This window comes from Gavia stellata, chromosome 3 (assembly GCF_030936135.1).
Source record: "Gavia stellata isolate bGavSte3 chromosome 3, bGavSte3.hap2, whole genome shotgun sequence".
Lineage (NCBI taxonomy): Eukaryota > Metazoa > Chordata > Aves > Gaviiformes > Gaviidae > Gavia > Gavia stellata.
This window is the reverse complement of record NC_082596.1, coordinates 91,262,423-91,281,534: the sequence shown is the minus strand read 5'-3', so window position 1 is coordinate 91,281,534 and position 19,112 is coordinate 91,262,423. Positions and strand designations below refer to the sequence as shown.

Here is a 19,112-nt window from a genome sequence, read left to right as displayed (position 1 = left end):
AAATATGAGAATTTATAAGCAAATTCCTTTCCAGAAGAGCATCCTAGGAAAAAAAAAAAAGAGAGAAAAAGAAAAAAGTAGTAAAAAAAAGAAGGGGAAAAAAAAGAATATAAAAAAGTAAATCAAAAACCATGGGAATTAGGACAAAAACACTGGTTTTTCTGAAGCATACACCCAGGAATAGCTACTTCAGCTGTCCTTCTCCAGTGCATCTACTGGCAGTGACCTGTGGGGCCTGGCAAGGGGGAAGACGTGTTATTTGCCATGTCATTAATCCATCTTTCTTCAGTAACCTCAGTTTCATACACTAAAAGCAATAATCTCAAGCAGCACTTCACTGCACTTTGAGACCAACCAAGTGGCAAGGCTGGAGACTTTCTTCCCTGCTCCTCAACCTCTAGGGACAAGCTAGGATCAAACTACATCTCACCCCAACGTGCAGCACGCCTGCCTGCTGGGGTCACACCAGTTGGGTCACCAACACTGTTCCCCCCTCACTGTCTGGGAACCTAAGTGTTCTCTGAGCAATGACTGCATTTCGAATTACCTACTAACTGCACGACAGGTTTGTAAGGAGGGTTTAGCTTGAGGAACCCCCAGATTTTGGGTTTTCAGATAAAAACAGCTATCCTACAGTTGGAAGTAGCAAGGGATTTCAGAAACACTTGCATCAATATCTTGGAGTCCTTTAGCCTTCTCATACCCTACAGGGGCAACTTCAAGTTACTGCCACTAGCCCAGAAGACTTTCAGCCGAGATGCCAGAGAAGACAGTTGATTTCTAAAGAGACTCTGGGAGAGAAAAGGTATCAACTGATCTTAAGGTAAAAAGCCATATAATCACTGTTAACAATTAACAACCACAATCAGAACAACAACTTGTTCTTTGGATAAAATTGGCAAGCATCATTTTCTTTATTGTTAAAACAAACTTTGAGGCTTATTACATCCCCCTTTCTTTCTCCCTTTTTTTTGTAATCTGCAACAGACTTATATTAAAAATCCACATACTGACAACTTACTTTTTAATATTAACAAGCAAACAGTATTCTTGATGTCAACAGTTTTTTCCAACAGCACCGAGTGAAACAAATACATATATATATAAAACGTGCTTAGCCCAGCGAAGCAGAGACACAGTACATAAAGACTATGGTTTATTCATTTGCTTCAAACCCAGAGCGATAGTACTCTGCAAAACTAGTAAGCCTGAACTCGTTTGCATTTCAGAACAAGAGCTGTGAGGCTGCATTGTAGATAAGGGGAAAGTGAGATTTGGGAACACAGTGTACATACAAATCTCAGCTTTATGGTTAAAAAAAAAAATCCACCGACCAACATTAAAAGAGCGTAAGCAATAAAATTTGTGACAACTTAAAACAACAGAATGTCTTCAATTGCCCCATTTGCAGTACTCAGGAGCTAAAATACCAAGGGCTTTAAGGCAAATTCTGACTCAATAGGGATATTACCACAAGACATGTCAGTCATTTCTAATAGTGCAACAGCTGAGCAATCTTTCAACTGGGGAATCTCCCCTCTCCTCCAGAAGAAAAAACACCCTTTCCTACCATTTTAAAAAAGCTACTGTGAGGGATGACAAGTACCAGAATTTGCTGTGTCCTTTTTCAACGCAGATGAATTTTCAGACTGCCTACTTTTATACGTAGTATGAAATATGTATTCCCTGGTAAGTACGAAAAAAAATACAAGTAGCTGTATATACCTTTCAACATTCAGACAGTTCACTTACAGAAGTTCACAGCTGCTGAGTATCTACAGCAACAGAACTTAAAGTTTGAGTGGCAGTAAAGCAAGTGAAATTGTAGCTAACTGTGAAAAAAAGTGCATCTACACCTCTGTAAACCTTCACATGCTACCAGCAATTTAGTCCCCGAGACAGATTTTTCACTTATGCCATGTACTGAGCAGGACTAAATATTTTATTCAGAAATGCAATAAATGACATTATTTTAACAACTGAAAGAAGTAACTTCACAAGCAAAAGTAGGAGTTATTGTTTTTTCCCCAATCCATTCCTGACTGTACCTGCCAAGTCAGCGCATATGTCAGCATCTCACTACTATGACCCAGCTGCTTGTAAGTCTATTCAGTGGGTAGCTGAAAAGCTGGTATTTTCTTCTGTCTTTGACATACCTCTTGTTTTGAAATCCAGCATTCATAAGCATTTGTTAAATTACCTCCTAAAGTGATTTAATTAAGAGAAACAGCTAGCACCAAGAGCTGCTTACAGCAAGACAAATTTTCCTAGACTGCCTTGCTAACCAGATTTTAATGAAAAATTGTACCAGAAAGGGTAGGTATACAAATGCCAATGCATTTTGTTAACAACATCCAAGCACATGGTTATTTTGGAGCCTTAAATACTTCTGGCTTGATTCACTGGTGCTGTGCCCTGCGTGTGGCTGCAATTTAGCAACTGAGAATTCGGTATAAAAGCCAACAGTACCAAATCCGAACAGCAGAGATTTTGTACTTGCTTTGCCGTGGTTTGAAAGAACATGGGCGAACAAAAAAAGACTTCTGGTTTATCCAGTCAAGTTTTACCTCGGGTAACCCGCAGAAGATCTGAAAATGGTTTTATGAAATTGGATTAAAAAGGAAAAAAAAAAAAGTCAGACAAATAACACCTTGTGTTCCCAAGAATGACTGAGCTTCCCTTACTTTGCACATGCTTTCATACTGGGATTCACTAATAATTTCAAAAAGATAGTGTTCTCTTCTTGCTAGATATGTGTGTATTTACTCACTACAGAAAAGCAGACTTAACAGTAGCAGTTGAGCTGGCTCTACGTTTTTTGGCTGAAAGGAGCATGGCTTGGTAGAGCACCCCAGGGCCAGGCTCGCGCTTTTGCTGCTGTCAGGAGGCAAAAGATAACCGACGGGGCACTGCTCTTCCTAACCCTCAGCCGTAACTGCCACCTCACACAGCCCTTTTCGCTGGGCACAGCAAGCGGGGCAGCAGCAGCTTCCAGCTGCGCACTGCCTGGGTGATGCCACTGTGCTAGACGAAGACAAGGCTGGAGGACATCAGCAGCGGCAGAGGCAAGGTCAGCACCAAAGGGCAGGAGTTCACGAGGCCCTGGCTCTGATCCACTGAAACAGTGCCGCGTAACCTTCCTAATCATTCATTTTTTTTCCTCCAGCAGCTGACAGACCTTCCCGTGCTGTCTTGGCAAGATGAAAGCAATGAATGCAGAGCAGACTATCATTCACTGCCAGAACAGGACCAGATCTCAGAAGAAGACGACACTTGCTTGGTTTTGCACCACTTCAGGTATATGCCACTTCTCCAGATTTTCTTGATGCAGAATCTCAGAAAACCGGAGAGTTTTATTTGGTCGCCCAAACTCTTTCGCTCTTGCACCTTCAGGCCCACGTTAGTGAGAAAAATTTTATCAGTTTCTTAACTTTCAGCAAGACTCTTCAGCTGTTCCTACCACTGCAGCACCAAAAGAACATTAAACAGACAATGAATATTGCCCATCACATCGTTTATAATGCTTTCTAATCCCTGACAGAATTAGCTGTATGTAGATGAACAAAATATAATCAAGTACCTCCTGTACACTTTCTGATATTTAAAAAGAAAAAATTGTAAAAATTCATTAAAATAAAGACATTCATTACCTGTCCATTCACCACCTAACTTATGCTAAAATTCCACTTGCTATCTGGAGACCTATATGGACATTCACAGAACATTTAATCCAGTATTCCTCTCCAGACTGTGTTCATAGCTCTTGGAACCACTGCCTGTTTTGTTTGTGAAGCAGACCTGCTGGGTTCATTCATCTTCCATTATGCCAAATTTTTTGTTTTTCCAGAACGAAATTGGAATTACATAAAAATACAACAGCCCGCATAATCCATCTTGTATTTTTCAGTTGTTTTGCAAAGAGGAAGGGATTTAGAAATGTGGTTTAAAACATTTCGTTTGAACAGGACCATCCACAAATATAATCCTGAGGTACTCTGCAATTCCGTTACCACTGAAATTAAAATCACAGCTTTATTTTCAGTATGGAAACATTCATCTTTCTGAATACAGAAAGCCTGCTGATCCCACAGTTCTGGGACACATACATTATATCATTCAGATCACCAATCGTGCTGCTGTCTACCCATTTGTTACATTTTCAGATGAGCTGCAGTGGAAAGAACAACTGGAAGGTCACAGTTACTAGGAAAGAAGAATTAAGGTTGAGCAGAGTAGAAAGAGGACAGGAATCAGGCTGAATTTATTAAACCAGGGCTTTCTTTGCTTGAGGGGTAACAACAAACTTCTAAGTCAAGTCACATGCAGTACTGTTCCTACCTACAATGCACCCCTTTGATGGGCAGTTCACCAACTTATATTCACTCATGTGAGTCAAAGATTGAAGAACTACAGTCTGGCCTCAGTAGGCAGATAACAACAATGCATTCTGAAAACTGCATTTTGGACTGAAAATAGCCTTCTATTTACAAGAAAAACATTGAGTTTCTTATGAAAGCTAGTCTGTTTCTAACACAGAGTTAACTAATTTCTGAAGCACTGCAGCCAGGCCAATCCTCCACAAGAGGAGGCAGCAATTTTTTAGGAAAGTTTCTGCAGACCAGTGGTCACTTGGCTCCAAGGGCAGAGGAAGACCAATAGAACCATATCACTTTACCTTTGTAAGTCACTGAGCGCTCTACTTGTGGATGGGCTAGGGTTTAGCCTCAGGAAGTTCTGCTTTAAATTGAGATGAGTGAGGTCTTGGCTATAAAACAAGTTGGCAGGCAGGTGCTCCAGGCTGCAGCATGAAAGATCCACTGAGCTTATGCGTTGTGATGCAACCTGGAAGTCAAGAGGTACACCAATATGTTAATACTGTAATAAACCAAGAACATTTCCTTCACCCCTACTCATGCAAGATAAACTGTTTTTAAGCACAGCAAAAGTCAGCGTCAGCATATATAGCTGATCCAACATGGTTTACATCATTGCTGCAAGTTATGCCATCATCTCTTGCTTTGCCTCAGTGCTAAAACAAGGTCCACAGATGACTAGCAGGGGGAAAAGTGCAAAGGTTTGTCAAACTAGTAAGTGAAATGGGTTCATTTTCATCAATGAAATTATGCAATACTCTACGACCAGAAAAAAAGATAAGAGAATTGGCATAAAATTTAGTTTAGTTCTTTAGTTAGCAAGTAACAGCAGCAAAAGCATAGCGCAGAACTCTTCTATATTGCTGCACGACTGGTCAGTATACCCAAGTGAGTGGAGGCAAGGGGATAACAGTCATCACCCTATCTCAGTTTCAAGGGTCAAAAGCCAGTATTAAATGGCAGAAGAAAGAGTTAACCCATTTATATCTTACTGGAGAAAAAGATACCACAGCAGCAAATCACTGAGCACTCATCTCTTCTCAATGAATTAGAAACCTGTCCAAGAGTGATAAAAATGTGACAAAAACAGAACTGAGATTTGGGGGTTTAACACTCTTTTCTAGAAGGGGGAAGGTAAAACAAACACAGTCTATAGAGGCTAAAGAAATCACACCACCTAGCACCATTCCACAGAGACCTATAAGCAACAAATTGAAGTAACAGCAACTCTGCCCCTTACCAAATATCTAGGATACAGCTGGGTGAACTACATCCTGCTGCTTTACTTATTTACTAGTTTTTAACTTAAAAAACCCCAAACCAACACTACAATGTAGAATTCTTCTATTTTCTGTCCAATACTATTAAAAATATCCTTTCATCAAGCAGTCGTGGAGCTAGCTGCATGACAAAGCACCACCACACAGCAGCACAAGGCAGTGCAGATGGTGGGCAAGGAGGAGGGGTCAAATGCTAGAAGGATAAGAGGTGTTGTTGGAGCAGGCATGGCCTAGATCAAAGGAGGAGAAGCAAACAAGTTCACCACCATTTTAGACTTCTAAGAGTGCACAAACAGTTACACATTCTGTCGGGTGCTCACTGCAAGAGAAGCAATCATTGCATTTTGTCATTGGCACTTTTACTGGCCTCACACGCTAGGATTCTGGAAGTACAAACACCATATCTAAGGGACAAAAAGAGGAAAAAATCCAACAACTCATAGTTAGTGCCCAGTGACAGTCTACAAGAGCTTCTGAACTCTGAGGAAGGAGACACCACCCAACCTTCTGGGCCGAGATACAGCCCTTGCCATAAAGTACCCTGAACCTAGCGACATCAGGTTTTGCTGGCTTAAGTGAAGCAGCTTGCCATGAAAAGGACGGCCAAGGAGTCTTTTCTTCCTTTTTTTCCTCTCCAATGCAAGCTACACAGGCCTCAGGATAAGTGGTCTCTATTATAAACACACAGCCATAAGCTTCGAGAGGAACAGACGGTGCAGTGTTTTTCTCTAATGCAACCGTTAATAATCCAGTCCTCCCACATCCATTAAAACGCTCCAATTTTTGTTACTCAATTAGTTCAGTCCTTTTGTTACTGTAGCTACTATTTTTCTTCCCCCGTAGTATTAGACAAAAATTATTCATAGGCTATTCTGAGCAGTCATTTCTGAAAGATAGGTATTCAGTCTGTTTATGGTGCCAGAACCTGCCCGGTACGTTATACTTCTCATCACCCTGAAAACACAGGAGATGGAGAAATTGCTGACACCCGTTAAATTAAAAAGGAGACTGTGTAATTTCAGATGTAATGCTTACATACACTGTTGCTCCAACTACTTGTTTGGAATGTGATATGAACAGTAATAAGCAACCCAGCAGTGCTTAGCAAGGCATGTTACTCTAAAAATATCTGAAGTACCAGAACTGGTAACTCTGAGTGTGAATGATAATAAAGCAGCCAAACAAATCCCAATTCTACTCTCATCTCAAAAAAGGACACCAATCCTTTCTTAAAATCATCAAGCCCTGTGGGGGAAAAAAAAAAAAATCTAGTTAAAAGTAATTTTGTTTTAACAAGTTGTACATTCTGCTTATTTTTTGTTTGCCTTTTTTTTTTTAATAGGAATCACTTTCTTATACAAAGAATTTAATTAAGATTTCCATACAACTGACATATACCGAGTGATGCATCTACCACAGAGGTAACTGTAAAAATTAAAACCACATTTAAAAAAGTGTTAGTTCTGGAATCAACTGTGATTTTATGGAAGTCTTTTTTGTTAGCAAAACAGTACTCTAAGAATTAACTTCTGAATTGTTACAAGGAATACTCATCTAAACAAACACAGTTATTTTCACAGGCAGGGATAAAGACTTTTCTCTTTTCATTGCTCAATGCTGTTCTGTAACAAATTCCTTGAGAACAGAGGAACAAGATGAAAAACAAAGAGTAACAAGGAGAACATCTTAACACTATCGTCTTTAGTTCACCAGAAACTTTCATCAGTTGTTTTGAAGCTGCGTATTGAAATTCTGAAATCGTATTGTTCCCAAATCGAACAATAAAAGGATATTTCTATCTTGCAATCATCTTCAATTAACTTAAATGCAGTAAGACTATGCGTTTGTGTGTTTGCTATTGTTTATTAAGAGCAAAGCATTTTTCTAAAAGGTGATACAGGTTTTAATAAAGCACTGCGTTTCCTTGACTCACTGTGGGGAATCACTACACTGATAAAGGGTAAGAAAACGCTGACTAGAATACCCCTTATAGTCAAAGAATAAAAAGCATCTGGAGGAAGGGACACTACCTGCAGAAAGTAGGGTTTCCACTAGAATTAAAAAAAACAAACAACCAAAAAAAAACCCCAAAAAACCCAAAACAAACCCAAGACATTCCACTGTAAATAAATACCCCAACAAGCTATCTGGTTCAACAGACCTGTGCTCCAAAAAAACTACAGAAGAGTCAGTGTGGCAGCAATGCTAGGGGGAAAGGCTTTCTAGACATATGTGGAACCCACATCAAGTGCTCATTATGGCTTATTTGGTGTTTTCTTTTGGAAAACTTAAAAGTATAACTGTTTTATATGCTCTGTACATATATAAAAATAAAAATCACAAACAGCACAGTTCATGACTCCCCGGACAGAAGCAGCCATTTCCCAGAGCAACCCCTCTAGAATGTCGTCTCCTCATGCCCTGAACTGCATGCATCCTTAACACTTGTTTTCTCGTGAAACCCCGGTTGCGCTTCCAGTACCAGTAACACAGGGGAAAGGGCTGGGGTAACGACCGTCTGGGAAGATGGTGTGTGACACCCTCTCAGTTACGGCAGCTACAGCATACGCTGTAGAGTCAACGCCCGTCTTTGCCAGAGAAGCAAGACACATAACACTTGGACAGCGGTATAGCTCAAACACTTGACAAGATCTTGTACTTTTTGAAGTACTTTTCAGTGGGGATTTTTCATCATCACAAAGAAACAAGATGAAACACATGCCTTCCTCCATTCCCTGAATATGGTTTTTAATCACTTTACGGCCAATCATCGTATTGCAAAGTCTCCCATCATAATACTAGAGGAGTAGTAAGAGGGTAAGGCCAAACGCAACTTTGCACATCAAACCGCAACATCCAGTGGAAGAGGTTTTTTTCCTCCAGTTCCTGTTGCAACCTCAGTTATGCAGCCCTGGCCTACAGTGTTTTAAGTTGTTCTTTTTTTTTGTCTCCATTTGAGTATGGCATACTGAAGCGCAGTTTTGAAGAAGCGGTATACAACTGTAGCACACGTATTACAAAGATCCCTGGATCTAACCACTGCAAACACCAAAAAGCTGTCATCATCCTTTTAATTTTCCCCTGGCAGCAATAAAATGCAGCTTTATTCTGTGAATACCACACAAATAATGCTGCCGGAGAGCTCTCTCCCTCCCCTGGGCAGTACATCTTCTGCTACTCCTCACCCAAGACCTGCACAAGTGGCAAAGAACTAGGAGTCTCCCACATGTGAAAACTCATTTTTAAACACGTTACTTGCGCCAGAATAGTACTTACAAGTATAAACAACAATTCACAAAAGCCAGCAGTACCTTAAAGAAAAAAGGTTACGTCAAGGTGTTCTGATTTTTTTTTTTAAAAACAGTATTTCAAGACTGGTGAAAGTATGGTATGGGTTCACTGTAAATCCTTAGCAGCTGGCAGTAAAAATACAGAAAAATACTCGTATCAACCAATTTTCTTGCCTCTTGCTACACATGGCTAAAAACCCACTTTGCTTTGTCCATCAGTATAATGCCACCTCTGTCACCGAGCTATGCAACAAGACTGATTACTGTCTTTGTTATAAAGCCTTGGCTATCCTACAAAAATGATTTGTTGCTGACAATGGATGTCAGCAATGGACACAGCTGAACCCAGCTGTATGGACAAACATGAGCCTTGTTTACACAAGGACATCTTTTGGTGTGACCTGTGGTGTGAATTTAAACCAACGTAATTATGCCTTTTCCTGTTTACTCTCATCCTATTCCCTATAGCTCTATTCAGATAAGAAATTACTATTTAGGACTTCAACAGAAGACAATTAAAATAACTAAGCAGCCCACACTGTAAAGGCAGCCAAATTCCCAGTCTGTTTGAACTGAGTTGATGATGTTAAATTACACCTGCTGTAGACATGCTAATGCAAAGGCAGTGTAATTTTTCTCCTTTAGGATTTGTTTTTAAACAGTTTGATAACCATCACATCCCACCAATGCATGCATAAGGCTTAACTAAACAGTGATATGTAGGCTTGAAATATCTAAACTAACTGCTTAGCACAAACAGGTTCTCCTCAAAACTAACCTTGCTTCAAATCCTAATCCTCCTTTCTATTCGAACATCAAAGCCCCACTCGGCAGAGGGGCCTCCCTCCGCTGAGCTGAATTCCACAGCCAGGAAAGACATCGGAGCTCTTGACTGTGTCTGAGAAGTGGAAGAAGGACTGGTAAACAAGCTGATGCCAAAAACCTTAATGAAGGGGGGAATAAGAAAAAAAGGTTTTCTTTTGCTTTAAAGCCATATATTTTCATTTTTAAATGACAGCTTTTAAAATGGGTGCAGTCCAAAGGGTGGAAAGGTAATGGCTCTTCTAGCCTCTCCTTTTTGTTTTCTTTCAAACATTAAATTAGATGCATTCTAACTCAAGCTAAGGGCCTTGCAAAGAAAAGATAAAACTCAGCAGAGGCTCAAACACATGTCAGTCAGATTCACAAACCCAACAGGCAATGCCATAGGTAAGAGCTGTAACTGCCTATGAAGAGGAAGGGCAGGAGCACACGCTGGTGTGGCAGCGTTCACAGGGCACGTGCTTCTCACTCTATCTCTCTTCTGCAGGAGATGCAGCCAAAAGCCTCTGGTACAAACACCTCATGCCAGCAAGACTCAGGGGCACGAAGGCTATTTAACTTGTCCCTGCTCTCCTCTCCTTAGCTCTGAACAAAGATTTACATAGCATGCAGAAATAGCTCACTTCTACTTTCGGCCCTTGTGCAAAGCTGTAACGTCGTAACTGAAAACAGTAGTAGCAAATGTGTGTGTGTAGGGGGAAATGTGGAGGTAATGAAGCAGAATTTGCACTCCTTTATCTTTCATGATAGTAGTCCAGAAGAAATTTCATGATGCGAAAGTCAACGTCCCAGGTTTAGCATCGAGATCTTGAAAGTGAGAATTTGTCAAAAAAGTGACGTTTGTCACCTGCCATTTGGAAATGTTTGGTACTACCTGAAGTCATTACCAGAATATGAGTATTTTTGTTCCTCCAGGAGGAAAAGTGCTCTTCTTTTAGAGATCAGGTACTGATATCAATATTACACAGGGAGCAATATCAACACTGTTACCTTGGTGGTAGTCATGCTGGGATGTTCACACTGATAAGATCCCTGCAAGGACAAGGCTTAAGATGCAACCTGGAGTTAAGGGACAGTAATTAGCTGTAGCATTAAGCTACTTATAATTCAGACATGTGAATCTTCATTTGGTGGAGCAAGGAATATTAACATCCTTAAAACAGCTTGACTGAAAACAATTAGTCGGTAAATATTGCAAAACAGGCGACAGTCTCTCACAAATTGAGAAATACCTCTTTTTCTTCTTACAACTTTTGTTAGACTTAATTTTTTACCAAGACAAGCTGCTGTACTGCCAGCAAGCAGACTTTGCAATGAGCAGCCCTCCAGCAAAGCCTTTCATCATTCACTACAGATTTCAGACCCTTGCCAGTGAGACTTCCATAGCTGTTCACTTGTCTGAGTCTCCCCAGTCCCACATGGAGAGGGTTGTGGGGTTTTGTTTGTTTTAAGAGGTTATGCTAGGTCCTCAGTTTCTGACAAGGTTCTCCTAACACAGCTGCATCATATGGATTAATTCTACAGTGAGGTGAACTCTCTTCATGCCAGTATTTCACAGTAACTCAGAAAGGCTTTCTGGTCCAAGTGTTTTATACTACAAACAATCATGAATATAGCTCTACTGGCCTGGAGCCTAAAACTGGTCTCCAGCACTCATTCCCTCTTCTCCCTGGAGACCTTCCTCCTTCTCCCACTGACTACAGAAGGAGTACCAAACATCCCTAAAATTAGTTTTTGTTAGTAATTCCTCTCCTTTTTTCCTCCCTTCTAGACTTTGCTTGGAAATGCTCTCAGTGTTACAAGCCAATTTCAAGACCCACTCAGTTATCACCTTATACGTACTGAAGTACTGTGCAATATATCAGTCCCTGCAACCCCCTCCAGTCTCATGGGATCTGTTCACCACAGACACTCAGTTCCCCCGAGCTTCATTAAGAGAAAAGTTACATTCCCCCACTCACTCCCACCCTTCTACCCCCAGAGATTACCAAAATCACTTCGGGATCCTCCTGGATTGAACACACCTTAAAAGGCAACATCTGCAACACCTCACTGAGCTTCTATCTGTAAGCCGTGGTGATGCTTTCCCATATTTATGCGAGAGCTGCACAAATTCAGCTTCAATAATATCAGAACCTGATTTAGAGGCTTCAAAAGACGTTACTTGAAAGCTATTCCAGATGTGTGGGCGATACCTAGTTTTCCGTTCTCACTCTTGGCTGCAATACTTCAAGAACTACTCTATTATTAACTGAAGGCAGCAAGGTCAAAACAAGGACCACAGATTCTCTAAATTTCAGCAAGGAAAAATTAAAATAGTGAAGCTATAGTTTGACTATAACAGAAATTAAGAGAAAAGCTTGAAGTCACTAATTACACCCCTTTGGAATCAGCTGAACTTTTTGGACACAGAAAACTAACCAGCTGAGCCAAAACACCAAGCTTCCCTCCCAAAACATTAAGAGAGAAACTGCAATGAAACACACTCAGAAGTTTGTTTCCAAAACATCAACTAACCTCTAACAACAAAAAGCACAAAAGAATAGGTTTTGCAGGGAAAGAAGAGGAGGAACACTTTCAAGTGTTACCATCAAAAGAGAAACAAAACTGGCTTCAAGTTTGCTTTGCCCAGTCTTCTGCTTTCAGACTTGAGATGACAAGAAGCCACCCACAGCAAGAATTACCAGATACAACTGCAGAGCAAAGGTCCCAAATATTGAAGATTTCACACACTCAAAAAAGGAAGTCAAGTTCCACATGGAAACCAGAGGTTTGTTTATGTTCGAATGCTTGTAATCACTGCTAAAAGGAAGCTGTGGGTTTATTTTCAGGGATCTATTTTTAGAGAAAGCATTATCTCAATATTGTCATTTTATGGTATTAGAGGAAAAAATGGTTTCCTTGTACTAAACTTAGAGTCATCACGTTTCCTGTAAGGAAGGATCAGCTCAAAAGAAGCCCCACTGAAAAAATAAGAAAATCTTTCAGGGTTCTTTTTTCTTCACTAGACATTGACTCAACAGTTGCAAACAGGCTAATGGCACTTCTTAGTCTCACTGATGTGAGGAAACCTGGATAGATGTTATCCCCAAAGAAAACAAGCTTTTTGTAGAGCCTTGGATTTGGTTAAAGGCTATTTTCAAAAGATGCCACTGATGTTGGCATTATACTAAACTCATTTTTAGGTCATACTAGTATAGTGTGTTGTTGCACACAACAATTCTCTGTAGAATTACCAATAGCCAAAGGTAAAAGCAAAAACACTCATCTAGAAATTGAGAGCTTGTGGAAACTAAGGTAAGTTCTCTATAGTTTTCCTCCAGAAGAGGGATATCCATTGCTTAGGAGGCTAAACAGACACCTGGAGAGGAGATACTGTGTCCAGTGACTCTAAAGTATAAATTGGCAGCACTACAGAAAGTAACATCCCAAACAAAAGTACTTTATCCTTGCATATGATTTTTCCCTACACTTGCCATTGGCGCTGCTCTGTGGTCAAGGCTTTGAAAAAAGGTATTCCGAGCTGGTTCTGACCAGTAAGTATTAGAAAGGCCTGTCCTTAATGCCTCCAGAGACAACTGAGGCTTGGTAATAGAAGTTCCTGCAATGATGAACTCTGTAAAGATGTTACAGCTCACCACAGTTATCTAGAAACACATATGAAACGGGTCAATTGGCTAGTGGGCAAGCCAAGGCAAATACAATGTAGGGCTAATTTAACCATGAGACTAGTGGCTTCAAGCCTTCTTTACAGACTGAAGGCCGTACTTTGTATTAAAAAGCTCTGCAAAGGCTGTGTTCCACACCGAAGTTGGAATCTGCACTTTAGTCTTTCTCCTGGTTGACCATGCCTGATACAAGATAGTCAGACATTAGCACCTGACAGTATCTGAAATAAGGATGAAGCTATATGCACAAGTGGATATAGCTTATTACCCATTACTTTAATTAATGATCAGAATCTTCTGTGCTGAAGGAAAAGGCAGTCCCGCAGCTGGTTATCTTTCACTAGCTCAAAGGTGGATGAAGCACAGCTGAAAAGTAGGTACATCTTTAGCTGTAATGCTCAATTGTTGCTCACTGCACTTCCTCAGCACTGTTCCTGTAAAACACTTGCACAAGCTGATCATCTTGGCCTCCTATTTTGGAAATATATTTGCAGAATTGCAATAAAGTTCAGGAATTAATTTTTAAATTCTATAGAATTTATTTATATAAATATGGTCTGTAACACCAAGCTTGTGTACAGTCAGAACTCAGACCTTTTTTCCCCAGCAGAAACAAAAATCATATTACTAGAGTCGTAGGTCAGCTTCATCCTCTTCGCACAGTTCAGATCCACACTTCACAACATAGTCTCCGAACACAATCATCAAACTTGTACTGAAAAAATAGCTAGAAGACTGAGGCAGCTGGTCAGAACTAGGTAACTTCAGAGAAAAAAAGCTAGAAAGTTAATTTTGCACTGCTGCTTCAGGTAGGTCTCTACACAAGTTGAGGAAAGATGGAGACTACTGCTGTAGAGGCTCCTACATTACTTACTTGCATAGTATAAACTCAATTCAAATCTGTTGTTGTTTTCTGCTAGTTTCATGGTGCAAATAAACGTATGAAGAGGGTATTCTGCACTGACATGAAAGAAATAAGACCAACATGGCAGCATGCCCTTCTCCCTTTAATTTGCTGTTCTTGCTATTTTTAGCACTTTTTAAACATAATGTACACTGACATTATAATTTAGTCTCTCCTTTTTCACAGCAGGCTAGGGTCATTGGAACAACACATGCATTTCCACTGCAGACTTGAAGACAAAGGTGACTGAAATAGGGAAGGGAAAATACAAAGGCACGCAGGAGAAAACTCTTAAGTTTGATAGTTTTTAAATCAAGGATCTGTTTTTGAATATTCCTCATATTTTCAACAGCAGGGTTCTTTTGTGTATGGGTGCAAATCCACCCTGGCACCTAAGTCCCACACAACAGCTTATTCCCCACCAAACAGGCTGTCATTACAGCCACAGCTGTGCAACTCAGCCCGGGAAGCAGCTGATGGCATGCACACACACACGGCTGTGTGCCTGTACGTCTCTACCTATCTACACGCATAGTGCAGCCAGGCACAGGCAGCTTACATGAGGCAGTCATGCATTATTTATAGCCCTTGTCTCTCATCGCCTCTCTTCCTCTACCTGCCCAGTTCAACCGAGCACTAAAGCAGGAAACAATTGTCGCACGAAGCTGTCGACACACATCCTGCTCTTCTAAAGCCAAGAGGGGAGAAGTTCTGCGGGGTCAGATAACCCGTCTCAGCATGCCCAGTGATGCATGCTATTTCCAAGAAGATAAAATTCTGTAACACACCCCTGCTTAAGCTCTGGAATACTGAATTTCTGAGGCAGATGTTGACATCCCAGTTTAATTGTATGCCTTGGAACATGGAGGACTGATAACCCTTTTTACTCCAGCCAAACCATCCATGTCATGAGTTGTGTAGTAGTCACCACTTACACAGCAACTTCACGTGTTGAAAAACTTTAAACTAAGTTTAGCTGTTAGAAGTGTCAAACAGCAGGAGCTCACCACCACAGCCCAAACAGAAGCCTCACGACAGCAAGTTCCACCACTCAACAACACCTTATACATAAAAGCTCTCCCTCTTCTGCTACATTAAGGGTGTAGGTTTTTAGGTTTTGGAAGTGGCAAATGAGGAAAACCTACATCATGTCCTCTTCACTGTTAACTGCACATTCTTTGCCTGTCCTTCTGCATTTGACATCCAAGTAGTAAACAGTGGCAGAACAGAATCATTCTGCAAGTAACTGTGTGGGTTCCAGAACCATCATGCCAACTGTACGCAGACAAAATTCTTTAAAGCCATGAAGATGTCCCCTTCTTCCCCCTCTGCTCCCCCTCCCAGTTGCCTATTTTTCCAACATTTGGCAACAGAACGAACATACTGGATCACAAAGGACCAATTTTTTGTTGTTTTCCTTTTTGAGCTTCCTTAATTAGGACTCCAGTATTTGGAAAGTAAAAGGAAAGAAATGCACTGTGGTATAGAACTATCAATATTAACGAACAAGCCACATTTCCAGCTTTTAAACATATTCTGTTTGAGGCTAAATCAGCATATCTAAAAGTGACCTATTTGGAGTAAGTATGTCACCAAGTTTGATATTTAGGTCAGTATTTGTAAAATAATTCCAGTCCATCCTGAAAACAGGAGTTCTGTTCACCTCAGGACACACACAGTCAGTAAAACCAATCCTAACACCTATTCACAAACCCCTTCCTAAAATTTACTGGGGCAGAGCACAAGAGCTGTCTTGGCCAAAATAGATTTCACTGTTATAATGAATCAGATTATACAGAAGCGCTGCTCATTTTTAATTAAATTGAGCCCAAGTCTCCACAAACATGAATTCAAATCTTCTCTAGCATACATGTATTTATTGCAGGAGTGATGCGTTAGGATTTGTCTCATTCTGGAACACCACTAAAAAGTCAACATTGCCAATATTCTGTGGGGAGAAAGACTGCAGAGCAAGCATTCTTTGCAAAGTCTCCCTTCAAGATTAAGCTTGTTAAAGTTAAAATAACATCATCTTCTAGCTCTTTTGAAGTATACAGAAGACAGACATGAAAATTTTTTTCATAGTTAAAAACTGAATTGAGCAATTTTAATGAAATATTTTACCAGGGATGATCTTTTACATTAAAATTTGTAATTAAAGCTTTCATTATACTTTTAAGTATCAGAAGCCTCAGTTTTCAGCAGCATGCATCAGGAGCATGAAGGACTGAAGAAAAACTACTACTGAGCCTAAGTTAACACGGGTGTCAGTTTCAAAACAAATGCCATTAAATAACATCTATATTTAAAATACAGTCTTAAATGTTATTCAGAATAATTCACAAAAGTGCAAGTACTATATAAACCACCACGACTAAAGAAGAATTTGCAAGAATCATGTCACCTAGCCCATAAGCTACTAGAAGCTCAAAGGTAGACAGACATAACATCCCCCTTCCTAAATTTGCTTGCCTTTAAGACATACAATGCTTTACATGGTATTTTCTTGGTAAGCAAGAATATTTCAACTTCTTTGAACTAGAGTAGCTTCCAAACACCTGAGGCAAAGTACCTTATATAAATGTTGGGTTTTTTTCCCTGTGTGAGAACACTAGCTTGCCTGAACTACAGAGCTGAAAATTAAACTTTTTCTCATTTATTTGTACATGTAAATCAAGGACGATGCACCTTACAATTAAGCTCTTGGATACGAACAGCATCAGCTAGAGGAAATGCGAGTTACTTTTGCAGCATTCCTAGTTTCTCTGTTTCTGTTCTTCAGAAACAGCGTTACTGCACGGTACTTCCCACACAACTGCCTTGTCTCTGGTTTTTAGTCAAAGGATGAAAACCCAAACATTACAAAAGCACTTGAAGTGGCAAAGTACCATTTCAAAATCCATGAATCCAGAACACCAAAACTCAGTTTTTGGGGCTGGGAGGTGGAGAGGTGGGGAAAACAAAGCATTGTTTTTTCTTCAAAGCATGTTTTACCAACAAAAAGAATAGCATAGTGAGTTTCTTCAGTTCTAACAGTCTGAAAAGACACTTCTAACTATGTGTTTTCTTTCTACTCTTACATAAGAAAAATGGGAGGATAGGATGAGTGCATGGGGATATGTTCTCATGCTGGCTATCGTCCCAATGGTGTTAGTCATTTGGGTGAACCAGAAAGAAAGAGAGAAGCACAGCATGGCACAGAACAAGCTTATGCTGCCAGTAATTCAGAGGGGCTTTCTGGCCATTTATCTCTACTTCTGAAGTTCATTGTTTTCCAGTGTTTTCCTCACTCATTAGATTTGCCTTTCATTTATCTGATGTCAAAGCCTCTGGAGATGAAAGGGCACTACTCTCCCAGAGAGAGCCACAAAGCGGCAAGAACTCAAAAACCTGACAGACCATGCCTCACCGTCTCATAAAACATGCCTTGGGGATTTTTACCTTCAGGCTTAACAGACTTGAGCAGGAGTGCCAGAACAGTCTCTTTAAAGAGAATTTAAAAACTTACTAGGAAAAAACTAAGGGACACTAAGTGGTGCATGCGTTGGGAGGTGCAATGGTTACTGCTCAAAGAAAGTTTGACATAATAATCAAACCTCTTAAAAAAACCCACAACCCAGGCTGTACCACTGGCGATAGGCTGGATAACATATTATTGCAATCTAAAAAGACAGAACAGATTTAGTGTGCCATAAATATCTCTAAGTAGTACTACATAAAACCAAGTTGCTTTAACATAGCAAAGAGCATGAACAGACAGCCCTATGAAGTATAAAACTAATGGACAGTTTAGGCCCAAGTAGAAAACCAAAGAGAGAGTGCTGACAGCACAGCAAAAGAACTTGTGTGTTAAAAATAAAAAATCAGTGGTTCAAGATACATAAATTACTTGAGAGGATTTATCAAAAAAGTGGCAGGGATTAAGAGATAAAACAGGTAATTGCAAAAACAAGCTTTCAACAACCCAAAGTGGAACTGAAGAGTCAAAGGAAATAATGCAGGACCTAAACTCCCATAATAAATTGTGCTCTAAGGACAGTATAAAATTTAGTTTACGAAGGCTTTAGCTAGTATTTTTTTTACTGACATAAAATGATAGCTTATTTAAAAAAAAAAGCAGTTATAAAACTAAAGAGCAATTCGGCAACATTTGCAAGAAAAAAATTCCTTAATTCTAGCAATTTAATCTTCAGGCTCCGTGTAGGCAACGAATTAAAAAAATCCAATACTATTTTAGGTTTTATTAGCACTGAAACAAAGCTTTTTAAACTGAAATTTTGACAGTTACATTTGTCATCCTTTTTGTTCTAATGATCTCACTCCATTCGTCCAGCTGGATCAAGATGCAAAAAAGGGAGAAAGTCCAGCACAGCACTTTGCTTACACAATCATGGTAGAAAGAAGTCTCGCTATGAATGCAGAAAAATTCACCTCCCTATTGCCTGTTATTGAGTGCTCCCAAACTGAGGTTTTTTGTGCACCACTAACAGCAAGAGCAGCTTATGATAATGAACCCAGAAGAGGGACTATATTGCTGCACGGAGAAGACAGAACTGGGGGAAACACTACTAACATCCCATTCAGGCAGGAATTAGCACTCTTCTCACCTTTGATGCTTGTCGAAGCCATCGCAAATATTCAGTGAAGTTATCAAAACAAATGTAGTAGGTCTGGCTTTGAGGTCCAGAGGAGCTAAATGCTAAACAGTGCTGGTGCTTTTTCACTTCTTCCACCTACAGTAGAGACACAAAACTGTTAGCGAACAAGAATCAAAA

At 40.1% G+C, this 19,112-nt stretch overlaps 1 protein-coding gene across 1 annotated transcript in view; it reads right to left on the bottom strand.

Annotated features, from left to right (window-relative positions):
• Positions 1-19,112, bottom strand: part of PHLPP1 (PH domain and leucine rich repeat protein phosphatase 1) — a 140,744-nt gene that overhangs the window by 44,424 nt on the left and 77,208 nt on the right. Inside the window, 2 exon segments of the mRNA XM_059815657.1 lie at positions 4,676-4,842; positions 18,945-19,070. Of these exon segments, the coding sequence (XP_059671640.1) occupies positions 4,676-4,842; positions 18,945-19,070 (293 nt within the window).